The sequence below is a fragment of the Aquila chrysaetos genome, chromosome 10 (genome assembly GCF_900496995.4).
Source record: "Aquila chrysaetos chrysaetos chromosome 10, bAquChr1.4, whole genome shotgun sequence".
NCBI lineage: Eukaryota > Metazoa > Chordata > Aves > Accipitriformes > Accipitridae > Aquila > Aquila chrysaetos.
Genome location: NC_044013.1, coordinates 6,802,737 through 6,815,859, shown reverse-complemented (window position 1 = coordinate 6,815,859; position 13,123 = coordinate 6,802,737). Strand labels below are relative to the sequence as shown.

The window sequence follows — 13,123 nt, the reverse complement described above, 5'->3', positions numbered from 1 at the left end:
AAATGCATTAGCCGGAAAATCACTGAAAGATGTTTATATATTTTCTCTCCTATTGACATAATAGGAGCTAAGAGCATGCACATAGCTACTGCAGCTCGGCTAACCGACAGTAAGTCAGTGATGTGCCCCAGCGTTGAGATGACACCCACGTTCATGATGAAGACAAATCATTTTGATGGGCAAAACTGATTTCTGAGTAGGTGAAACAGTGGAACTCTCCCTCTTTTCCATGGCTGGTTATCAGCCAGCCCAACTACAGAAGACACAGTGTCAGCTTTGAGCATCCCAGCCGGGAGCTTCTCCTAGTGAGTTACTTGTGAAAACTCAAGCAAAACACCCCTCATCAGCATCATGCTTCATGAGAAATGAAGACCTTCAACATAAGACCCTGAAGGTACTTTTTATTTCCTTTAACGCTGGGTTTTTTCATATAACAACTTCTTGACTGCGAAGATTAAGCCATCACCTACCTTAAAGGATCAAGAAGCCATGCTCAATTCTCCCCAAGGATATCCAGAACATTTTAAGTGCTTAAGCTATGCTTACTAAAGCTGTGCGTGAAAGTTATACATCAAGGCTATTTTGTAAATCAGGCAACAGCAAAATGGCTCCACTTATCCACTTACCACTGACATTACGAGGCCAACACAGTACACAGAGGTTTTATTACCTATACCAGCACCAAAAATATTTCCTGACAGAAACAATAGTTAGGTTGCTGAATCTTTAGCACCCACATGAATTTTCTTGCATTTATTTATGTTATTTTTGATAATTCATTAATTCACAGTAACAGTCAAAAATAGACTGAAGAGAAGCAAAGACAGTTGCGAGGAAAGTACCACCTTATTCATATTTTTAAGAGTTTAATTTAAGGTTTAACATATCTCATTCCTTAATTTGGACTTATTTGGAATCCATATGACAATGAAAGAAAGGACAGGGAGAAGACAGGGCACACATGAAGCGCGCTGTAAATCACAGAGTCAGAGGTGTGATAGATGAAATAAAAGATCTAGCTGTGAATGAACTGTTCTGTCTCAGGTGCTCTGGGGAAATGTCCACTTGTGAGCTCTAATCAAGACACACAAGGAAAAAAGGATCAGCCGTACTTCATTCGCTCTGCTCCCATAGTGCAAGAAAGGACACCGTTTTCTGTGGGGCAGCTGATATACAGCAGCTACGCATCCAGGCATCGAAACCTCGGACAGGAATGGGATGGCTGAACAAACCAATTAAAAGTTGTGTCCTTGACTGAAATCCTTAATGGAAGGTTTTGGAATTGGCTTAGTGAACGAGGAAGATAATCTACCTACTTCATCTTCTCATCTTCAGACAGCAGTTAGCACCAGCCACTTCAGAAGAAAGCATGGGTGGACAGAATTGTAACTTTTCAAAGGTTAGTTCAGTTAGAAATAGTGATTAACTACGGACAGAGCGCAAATTGCTCCAGTAAGATAACAATGTTCTATATACTCCCTCGGGGGAGAAAACAACCTATTACAGCCCTTAATTTTAACTCAGCCTTTACCAAAGTTCACCTGACACATCACCATAGGGTATAATTCAATACAGTAGAAAGAAGCAGCACAGCGAATGTTCAAAAACATTTCCATTATGTCATCAATTCAGCAATATTAAAACGAGACCATTTTCCTACCTGCTTGTATTCAGATTCTCTTCCAACCAGTACCTGCAGAACATAACCAACAGGATCTCCCTTCATGGGTGGGACCATTTCCCAGGTAATTTCACAGGCATTTCCTCCCAACTGTGTCACTCGAGGAGCTACAATAAAATGAAATGTGTTAACATTTAATATAAAGACTGCATTGAAATCTTACTCATTTTACGTGTAGTGTAACATATACGAAAACATTTTAAGAAGAGAACTTCGGGACATCACAAGGGTTAGTAGCACATACTCTGTACTGTATTTATGTGGCCAAAAAAATCACATTACCATCACCACTGGATGAAAGAAGTAAAACTGCTAAGTCACTCAAAAGTCTCATGTATTTCAGGACAGCCTTACCTGATTAAGCAGTTCAGGATTCTTGTGGTATTAAACAATAACAAACACTACCCACCAGAAAACTGGGTGAAATTTAGAGCTGATGAACAAGCTTCTAGGAAGTTTACTGTAGGACCCAGATCACTTCTGCAGAAGGACAGTAAGCTGCTAGAGCATCCCTCATCTGTCAGCTGTGCGAGCTGCTAGAAAGGGGGAGTGGACATGATAGAAAACTTTGAACTTTTAAAATTCAATTGCAATGCTGTGCACTGATCTTTTCAAAGCAGAAGCCAAGGCGTGAATTACACTGGCATTAATAGAAGCAGCAATTTCGTGAAGTTCTGAGCAAACACCTGTACCAGTGGAGACGCCTGCATATTCCTCCCATGCTATACATCATTGAAAGAGCGGAATAATAGAAAACATTTCATTCAGGAAAAATAAGGGAAGGAATGTGAGAAGGGAAGCTAAATTATCTTCTGTATTAGAGATTAAGTCCAGCCTGGGAAGCAAAAGTACAAGCATAATTTTAAAGACTTGGACTGGTATCTAATTCTGAGCCTCACATTCAGATGAACAGACCTGCTACTTCTAGCCAGGCTTAGGGTAGTGCTTTCACTAGAACTCTAGAGAAATTCAATTTGTCAGCTGTTACAATGCTGCCGTCCTTGGGATAGGATCCCTCACCAGCTGAAAGCCAAAAGATGCTGTACTACGCCTGACGGCAAGCTTGCAGGTGAGCTGAGCAGAGTACTAACAGAGGCAGCATGTTTATATGTACAACTAAGCATCTGCCACTGGAAGGCATCAAAACAACTGTGACAGCATCCAGGGTCCACCAACCTCTTGATCAGGCAGAGCAAGCAAGCGCGCGCATGATAAAAAAAATGAAACCGGGAGAAACAACGGTGCTAACGCTTAACCAAGTGGTTAACGTGTGCACGTGCAAGGACACGAGCTTGTTAAAGGCAATCTAGATTCCCAACCCTACGAAAACAGACAACAGGAGAGTGTATCAAAGAAACAAATGCTGCCGCATACATTACATGAATTTTAGACTAATTCGTTAGCACCCAAGGGGAACACATGAATCATACGCAGATCCAAATGTAATCAATATCCATTTGCTTCTCTGTGCACATCTGCCAGGGTTGAGAGACCGATAATAGACGCCTTCATCTCAGCTGACAGCAACATTCTCAATTATTTTCCCTCCTCCTTCCATCCCTCACCCCAATACACGTAGATTTTTGGCTGACACTCACAAAACATTGCTATTAACAACATTGCTATTTTAGGGTCGGCATCACTAAGTGAGTAATTAGGATACTTTATAGGAGAATAAACATATGCTTCTGATACATCAAAAACCTTACTAAGTTTATCACGTAAGCTCCTTTGTACTGCTCTGAACACAGAGGGGAATCAACACCATCGTTTTGACTCAACAGATCTCTTTTCCCTATAGCATTACCTCCCCACAGCAGTGTTCACTTAGACAGTTTTTCTTGTGCCCTTTTCTCTGTTACAGCCAGTGTTTTGTCATGTACCTGTGGTTCCAGCCCACACACGACCCAGTATTTGCACGGTATCTTAACTGCTTGATATTCAGTCGCGGGTATGAGTCATATTTACCAGGAACTAAATAGGCAGGCAGGGAGTTCAAAACAAAAACCTAGGTGAGACCTAAATTTAATAAAACGGATTTCTATCCAACAAAATGAAAATGAGAGTACAGTGCATGCAGGCATCCCTGTCCCAGTTTTACCCATTTAGTGCAACCAAGAGAAGCAACGGCAACACGGGCTCAGCATCCGCGAGTGACGCGCGCCTGTGCCCAGGCACTCCGACAACTTGCAGATGCTAAAGCTGTGAGCACACCCTCCCTCCTCCAGCCACCTACGCCAGCCCGGTTCATCTGGCACGAGCTCCCTTCGCTTTGCTGGGTACCGTATCTTACGACTGCGTAAGGGATTGAATCAGGATAATTCACTGTTGGGTAAGTATATTTACCCTTGAACCTCCCACCAAACACATACAGATATCTTCTTCCAGAAACAGCACTGAAGCAAATGCCAAAACCCAGGGGATACCCAGGCAGTAATGAAGGTGGGATTCTCGCATATGCTGATTTTAGCGTAGCGAAGCCAGTCTCTCAGTGTTCTCTCTGCGTTTAAGTGTTGTTCTTCCTGGGGGTGATTCGGAGCAGCTAACCTAGGGACCAGGGAAATCACACCCTGGCAGCGTTCTCCCCTCTCTAAATCTTTGATTACAAATGGTGTCAAAATCACCAAAGCCAGATTTTAAGTATAGCAGAGCAAATGAAACCTCTCTGAAAAACGAACAGCTGCTGTTTCTCACAGTAAGTGGTACTGCTTGAGAAAGGAGTTTTAAGCACACAGGAAAAAAAAAAAGGTGCATCTGATTTCAGCTCAGTTTATCAGACAGACGATATAGTGAATCCCCTGCCTTTGTAGTAGTTCTCCTTGGAAGGAAGAAGCAAAATTACTTAGGTCAAAATCTACACACAGTAAAAGATGTTTCACTATAAAACTTCATTTAATTAGGCCTTTCATTTTTCTAGTGGAACACGTACTAAGCGAGTTCTAAATCTAATGCTTTATATATGTGAAATATTGTAATTAATTTTATACATTAAAGGAAAAATAAACTCTGAAGTTGTATGCTGAACATCACCTACACAACTAAAAACAACATTAAACTTTACTAATGCTTAAGCTGGTATGTATACATATCTACTACAGCTTTTACATCCCTTATAGAAGTGCTGCAGTAATCCAGAGCAATCCCCTGGTAAACACTATCGTTAGCAGCAGCATTTCAACAGTTTATGTATAACAACAGGGGTTAGTATAACATTTACGTTGTTTATATGAATTTTTTGGTGATAATTTAGGTTCCCACCGTAATGTAACTTCACAATTCACAGAAATATACAAGCAGCACAAACTGATTTTTCACGTTATTGCACACTTATGTTAACCCTTACAAACTCACTGCATACTTGCCAATTACTTAATTACATGTTACTTACGTATATGGAAAAAAAAAAAATCTATTACGTACCTTTGATTGCAGGTGGGACTGACTTAGTTGTGCAGAAGGTACATATTTCTGAGAAAGGTCCCTCCCCAGCATCATTGACCGCCTGTATTCTGAACGAGTAACAAGTGGATTCTGTCAGCCTTTGTATCTTGTATGTATGACTTGGTCCCCTATAAATTGGTATAAACCTGGAAACAATGAAAATGAGAACATGTAATTACACTGGAGTGGCACTGACATTTCCGGCACAAAGAGCTTTGCAGAGCTGTTAAAGGCAAGTATAAAAATGGCACGTTATTAACACACTAACAATGACTAGTAGGTTAGGGAAATCAGAAGTTCATTGTCCCTTTTGCAACTAATACTTACCTTGCAAAATGATTACGTGAATTAGCAGGAAAAACATCTGTCAATGCATCTCCTACTACGCAGTAATCAGAACAGATTCAACCTGTGTTCTGCTACAATACACCACGGGTGCTGCTGGTTTAGAAGTATGTTTAAAACAAGATTAATACTTTGAATCTTTTCTTGCTTAATTTGGACTTTATTCGCACATTAAGACCCAAAGACCACATCTTACACTCATCTGTGCCATCTTAAGCCAGAGTAATTCTGTTTAAATCAGAACATATAGATTGCGTAATATACGTGTAATATATTTCGCACTTCTCAGTTTTGAAGAGTTCACAGACTGAAGACAGCCAAACAGCAGAGACAGAAATAGATTCAGAGAAAACACGTGGTGGTCTAGGAGTGAAAAGGCACGGGGGAAGCATGAGTATAGCGGGAGGGATATGGAAGATGGAAAAGGATGCCAGCTTAGGAGCTCTGCGGGACGCCCGTACTGACAGCTCTACTAGAGAGCAGGCTGAGGAGAAGAAGAAAAAGACACGACACTACGGAACTGACTTCCAAAATACTTCCACTGACAAGACCAAACATCAGCACACACAAACTTGTCCAGCGATGTAATACAGAACAAAATCATTGTCACTTAATCTTACCAAGACAAAAAAAAAAAAAAAAAGTACAGTTGCTAGAGAGAATCTGACTTCTATTTCCAATTGCTCTGCTCAGATAAATGCTTTTCAGCAATAGTCATATGTTAGCCAGCAATTTCTCCCTAAGATCCTGACCCCCTGGGTGCTGAGCGGAATGGGGATGAGGGTAAATAAATAGGAAGCATCCAGCATCTTGCATCAATCTGCTCGGCCTCCACTGGGGAACAAGGTCTTATTTGCGATAGTCCTGAATCTGGAGAACATAAAATTCACCGCACAGGATCACATAGTTTTTTTGACGATTTAGTACACTTATTCAAATATCTGAACCATTTCAGCAGATTTTAAATCACTAGAAAGCCAACAAAGAGATTTGGTTTTGACCTCCCTATCTAGGTGCTAGCTTTATCCTTTGGCTTTGCATGAGATACACAGTATAACCAATTTGAGCATTTCAAAGAAACTGGGTCTGTCATTAGCTCTCAGGGACAGAAATCAATTCGTATTACATTATGATTGAAAACCACGGAAGTACAAACAGAGAGATCAAGAATCATCCGTAATAAAAAGAAATGTTCAGGTAATTTAAATTGCTGGAAATGTACTCTGAGGACTAATGTGATTGACTACCCCCACTGAGTTTTAGTGAGCCTCTCACCTTGATTGGAAATCAAAGATCTGTGCCACAAGTTTTTAAGAGGTGATTTTAGAGCCAATTTCCAAAGAATGTTTTGGGTTTTTTTCAACCTTATGCTTACACAGTTCTAAGGACTGCCTGCTAGCCCACATTTTTGAAGCTCACATAAGCAGCTATGGCACGTTCCAAAAGACTGCCACAGATGTGTTCTCACGGAACAAAATTTCTTGGGATTCACTGCACGATGAACAAAGCACACGTATTTAGGACAGCAATAAGACTGAAAAGACAAGACGACTCTGTCTCTCCCTCTCCACTTCTTGTAGCTCAATCAGACAGCTGGCTCAGAAACCACTGCAGTACTCATAGAAGTGCTGACACTTATCTCTGACCCTGATCCAAGGGCAACAGATAGCAAAAAAGATGCAATGCAGTATTATAGACTAATTCCCTCTTTGTAATCATCTGTGGAGCTAGGTAAGCAAGGGAGGATAAATATACCTTACCAGCTACCACACAAGCACACCCACACCCCAGTTTGGGCTTACAGTACACTTGCTAGACGTATTTAGAATCATAGAATAGAATCATAGAGTAGTTTGCGTTGGAAGGGACCTTTAAAGGTCACCTAGTCCACCCCCCCTGCAATGGGCAGGGACATCTTCAACTAGATCGGGTTGCTCAGAGCCCCATCCAGCCTGACCTTGAACGTTTCCAGGGATGGGGCATCGACCACCTCTCTGGGCAACCTGGGCCAGGGTTTCACCACCCTCATCGTAAAAAATTTCTTCCTTATATCTAGTCTAAATCTACCCTCATTTAGTTTAAAACCATTACCCCTTGTCCTATTGCTACAGGCCCTGCTAAAAAGTCTGTCCCCATCTTTCTTATAAGGCCCCTTTAAGTCCTGAAAGGCTGCAATAAGGTCTCCCTGGAGCCTTCTCTTCTCCAGGCTGAGCCACACCAACTCTCTCAGCCTGTCTTCATAGGAAAAAAAACCCCTCTGACCATTTTTGTGGCCTCCTCTGGACCTGGTCCAACAGGTCCATGTCTGTCCTGCGCTGAGGACCCCAGAGCTGGACGCAGTACTGCAAGGGGGGGCTCACCAGAGCGGAGCAGAGGGGCAGAATCCCCTCCCTCGACCTGCTGGCCGCAATTCTTTTGATGCAGCCCAGGATACCGTTGGCTTTCTGGGCTGCGAGCGCACATTGCTGGCTCATGTCCAGCTTTTCACCCACCAGTACCCCCAAGTCCTTCTCCGCAGGGCTGCTCTCAATCCCTTCATCCCCCAGCCTGTACTGACACCGGCGGTTGCCCCGACCCAGGTGCAGGACCTCACACTTAGCCTCGCACAACCTCACGAGGTTCACATTGGCCCACCTCTCGAGCTTGTCCAGGTCCCTCTGGATGGCATCCCGTCCCTCAGGAGTACCAACCACAGCACTCAGCTTGGTGTTGTCTGAAAACTTGCTGAGGGTGCACTCGATCCCACTGTCTATGTCATTGATGAAGATGCTGAACAGCACTGGTCCCAGTATGGACCCCTGAGGGACACCACTTGTACCGGTCTCCAGCTGGACATTGAGCTGTTGACCACTATCCTCTGGATGTGACCGTCCAACCAAATCCTCATCCACCGAACAGTCCACCCATCAAATTCATATCTCTCCAATTTAGAGAGAAGGGTGTTGTGGGGGACCGTTTATATGGCAAATACCAATGACTTAGTCCTGAAACTACCCTTTCACCTTTTGAATATGATTAAGTTTTCACAACACTGAATAAGTGATCCAGCAAAACACTTGAGTTCCTCCTGTCATTTGGGAACTGGACTAATAATCCCATTTGGTTTCCATCTCCACCCCTTTTCACTTCTCCATCTCAAAAAAAATCTGTAACGAAAGCAAAAACCGTTACGGAAAAGCTCGCACCCATGTTCAATACACAAGATTGTAATGGAAACACACTTCTGAGATTCAACCATCTTTGAAGAAAGAGGCCTTCCCATTTTGGAAGAACAAAGGCTGATTACTAAGTCAATAAAGTTCAGTTGTTGTTAGGCTTTACTACGACAATATGCTTTGTAATTGTGTTTGAAGATGCAAATCATAATGAAGATGAAACATTTTAACTTCAAAATACCAGTGATTTTTTGTTAATAATGAAGAGTTTTCCTCATGTCTAAAGCATGAAGTCCTCCAGAATTACTTCTGTTATTTTTAAAAATAGTGCAGTTATTTTATGTAGATGGCTACAGACTTGGAGCAATATATCCCACAATCTTTTTTCAGTCTCCCAGGCCTCCTGCTGAAGGACCGCAGTGAACCTGAAGTTGAATCAATCAGCGTGATTATATATTGCTACTGTAATGTCTGCATACATTAAAAATCGTCTAAAGTAAGATAATTTGTTCATATTATTGCAATTTCATTTTTAAAATCTTACTTAAAAAGCACATTTAAACATGAGCTCTATATATCTTTGCCTTCTTGGCAAGCCTGACATTGTCCACTGTGCCCTGTGTCCTGCCCACGCGTCCAGGCCCTGTTCCTTACTTTTTCTTAAAAACAAGCCAGCTTTGAGCTTGTTTGCAAGGACTTCATCACTTACTCATTTAAAAGTTGACTTAATCTGCATATGGAAAAGCTCCCATGCTCTCCATCTCCTTCACAGCTTCTTCCAGCCTCTACTCAGTTCTCCCTCTGAACATGGACAATGAGTTTTCCTTCTCAGATGCTGTGGGATGCCATAAGCATGGTCATTAACAAAGCACAGCCATCAAAAATCTTTCTGGCTTTTCAAGGTGAGAGCTGAACTACACTGGGGAGGTGGATTTTTTTCTACATCCCGCTTATCTAACGGAGCTTTACATCATTCATAAATTGAATGTGCTAAGTCCCAGTCTTCACAGGGCAGCAACACAACTTGCACATCAGTGCAACTGGGAGCCGAGAAACTTGTCGAGGAGGCAGGTGCATGGCTCAGTAGAGCCTCCTCCATCCCTCCTCCCCACGTGGCTAGGCTGGAGCTGAGGGATGGGCACAGGATTGAACACGAATGAAATACTGCAGCTTGACAAACTGTCACTTCTTGTCCCTTCAATCAAACGGATACACCTTTAGCTGCAATGTTGAAAAAGTGTTTACACTTTGATTTCTTATTTCATCACTCTTCCAAGACAGACAAAACCAAAACACAAAACATGCTCAAGTGTGTCTTAGCCAAGATGTGTTCATTCTCTAACCTCTACCTGCTTTCACGTAATTCCCTGAAGCGTGCTAAATAAGCACCAAGAAATTTTCAATTCTCAGAGGTTTGCCCAGTTGAATTTAAAAGACAGTAGGCTACATACCTTAAACCGGTACCCTGTCTTTGAAAAAAGACCACCTCTGTGGGTTAATGGCATTCTCAACACAGTTGCATTATTATTTTTTTAAAGTTTGCACCGTCCACAAGTAAATCTGCATTATTCAAATTTAACGTGCCGCAGCGTTGTCTCTCCTCTCCACTAAATTAACAGCAGAAACTGAAAAGAAAGCAACTTTCTCCAGGGATGGAGACACTCCCCAGAGGCTACTTCCCTCTCTTCTCACTCGAGCAATCCCAGTTCTCCCCTTCCCAGACATTCTCATGTCAGTCACGGATTATTAATTTACCTACCCGCAATGGAGGGGAGAGAACACAGTGTCCTAGAATGATTGTTTGGGAGACACCGCTGCTGCTAGTTGTTCATCAATACCTTTTTATTCTCAGTGAAGATCTTCTTGGAAACGTTTTACATGTTGCAGCTATTTTGTTTCCTCCACTTTAGTCACTTCCAGTCAAGCAGAGGAATATGAATGTACTCGCTCTACCCCCGCTCATTAGTTCTCAGCACATTTTAATCAGCAGGTCCCCTTTCAAATTCTCGGGTTTTGTTTATATTTTAGTAACCCGTTTGTCCTTACAACAATTTAATTTGAAAGAAAATCTACCGTACAGCACTAAAGACAGCAATCTTGAGCCAAGGTACAAAGGCTGAAATAGCCATCTGACTGATTCTGTTACTGCCTCCCAGAAAAACATGGTCATCTGCCACAAATTTGGCTGGAGAGAAATCATTAATACAGCACTGGTCTGACCTGGCGACCTGAGGCTTCATTCAGCATACACGGGTAACTGCATAATTAGAAACTAAAGTACATGAATTTCACAGACCAACAGCTCTTTTAACATTATTATCGCAACATCCCTGTTATGTGCATAATTATAGCCCCTACCTACTTTCTTAGACTATTCCTCTATTTTGTTTAAAGAACATTATCAAACACTCACTGACTTTGGTGATTTTCTTTCCCCACCAGCAGCTCCCTGTATTATGAGGTGGCACCAAGGGAAGCAAAGCTTCAAAACAAAAACATCTGGTTCAGAGATACAGGAGTAAAGTCAATGCACAATTTTTTTCATTTCTTCTGTATTTTAAAATGTTCAGCTCAAAGAGAAAAGCTTGACATCTGCAGCATCCCCCATCCCCACATCCATCAGTGCTCCTGTAACCAGTACCAGGCTGACCCAATCTTTTCAGCTTTGAGACACCTTTCCAAGCCACTCTTTGGCATCTCCTTTTGCAGGTAGGTACCGAGGGAAGGCAAACACCTAGGCAGGGGTTCCCAAAAGAGTTTTGTGCTCCCCCAACCTCCCCCAACCCTGACTTCCAGTCCTAACATGAGGTGTGGACCAGACAGGATGTCCTGGGCGCTCTGGATGAAGATCTATTTTCTAGAAGACACCTTTTCAAAAGCTTATCATGTACTCTTGCTCATAATATGTTTAGAAACCAACCTCCACAATGCACTGTCAATATATTTTTTGTTTATAGGCATAATAAGTAATAATAACAGGCCCCACTGAAGGAGGCAACTTTTCCTTCCTTTTACTTAGAAAAGCAAAACTAAGCAAAGAGAGGAAAAAGGCACGAAGATAAGTGATAACAGTCAGATAAGAAGAATTTTGTTTTCTTCGCATAATTACCTAGCACATCTGCAGGCTAGACAAAGAGTACTTGCCGCCAAAAATTGATATTTAGCTTGCTTCTACTAGATCATCCTTCATCTGCTGATGAATTTGAGCACGTAATCCCTATTTACCACAGATAGTCGCTTGTCAGATGTCTGGAATTATTGAAAATGGAGATGCCTTAACCTACTGAAGCTCCCCCATAGCAAGAAAAATTACTTTTTTGGAAGGAGCTTCTGGGTACGTTCAGGAGGAATGGAAGACAGATCAGCAAAGTGCCTGACAGATGATTCCTGTGCGCAGCCACATCAGGGGCCAAGGAACAGGCAAGGAGGACAATACTGAGCACAACTTAATGTGAATTAACAGCGTTTGAATGAAAGATCTGGGAGAAATTAAGGAAAGCATCCAATGGCCTGTTGAAACTATACAGTCAGGGAGAACCAGATTACTAGGCAGCTACCAATACCATGGCTTGCAATGGCAATGTGTTAATAATTAACAGTAGATATGAATAAGAGTGGGCTTAACAAAGCTAAAACCAAAAGAGAACAAACCACAGTTCAGCAGTAGCAAACTAATGCTCTTACAGCCATATGCATTTTTATCTTCCTTATGCAGCACTACAATCTACCATCCTAGTGTAGCAGCAGCTAACAGTGTCTATGAACCTTAAAATGAAACTCATTCAGCACGTCGTGTTCGCAACTATTTACTGACGTGACAGTCTCAGTAATATGTTTTGGCAAAGCTCGCTAAGGAAGCCAAGCATAGTCTCTAGTTTACCAACTTCACTTGGAACCTAAAGAAGTGCTCTTGGAAAACCGGCCAACGTGATCCCGTTGCTCTGAGCTGAACCCCATTACCACTTTAGATATTAAACAGTCATTACTCCGATTAAGGCATTATTTTTCTTATGAAGTTGTTAGAGATGTGCAGAAAATAGCTTTTATTACATTGACAATCTTTGGTCTAGATGCTGCTCTTATTTATGATCTGCCGCCTGGAATATTTAGTTACACCCATGAAGTGTGAAGCACCTGCAGATGTACACTGATCAAAATAGAAGAGAAAATTGGTCCACTGTGTTTCTATGTAGTTAACTACTAAATTTCCCACCAAACCAGGGATTCTTTGAAAATACTTACGGAACGGCATCTAATTCTGTGTCTCAGGAGACTCCTAATAGCTGAAACATCTCATCTCAAACATTTAACACAGTATTCTCACACTTTGTCTCAAAAGATGACGCACACACCGTGAACTCATATCTACTAAAAATGTTGTTTTACTCCTATTTCTAGGAACAAAGCTGAAACGCATTAACAAGTTAAGCTTTTTATACTTCCTCTTCAGTTCTTCCTCCTCTTTTTCATCTGCACAGCACTTACTGCAAAGCCCCAAGTT

General features: G+C 41.9%; 1 protein-coding gene across 3 annotated transcripts in view; it reads right to left on the bottom strand.

The window, feature by feature from the left end:
* FNDC3B (fibronectin type III domain containing 3B) overlaps nt 1-13,123 on the bottom strand; it is a 212,079-nt gene that overhangs the window by 10,533 nt on the left and 188,423 nt on the right. For all 3 annotated transcript variants that reach the window (XM_030028612.2, XM_030028613.2, XM_041126803.1), the window contains 2 exons: nt 5,102-5,268; nt 1,661-1,788 (listed from right to left, as the gene is read on the bottom strand). In XM_030028612.2, coding sequence (XP_029884472.1) covers nt 1,661-1,788; nt 5,102-5,268 — 295 coding nt within the window. The remainder of the gene's footprint in view (nt 1-1,660; nt 1,789-5,101; nt 5,269-13,123) is intronic.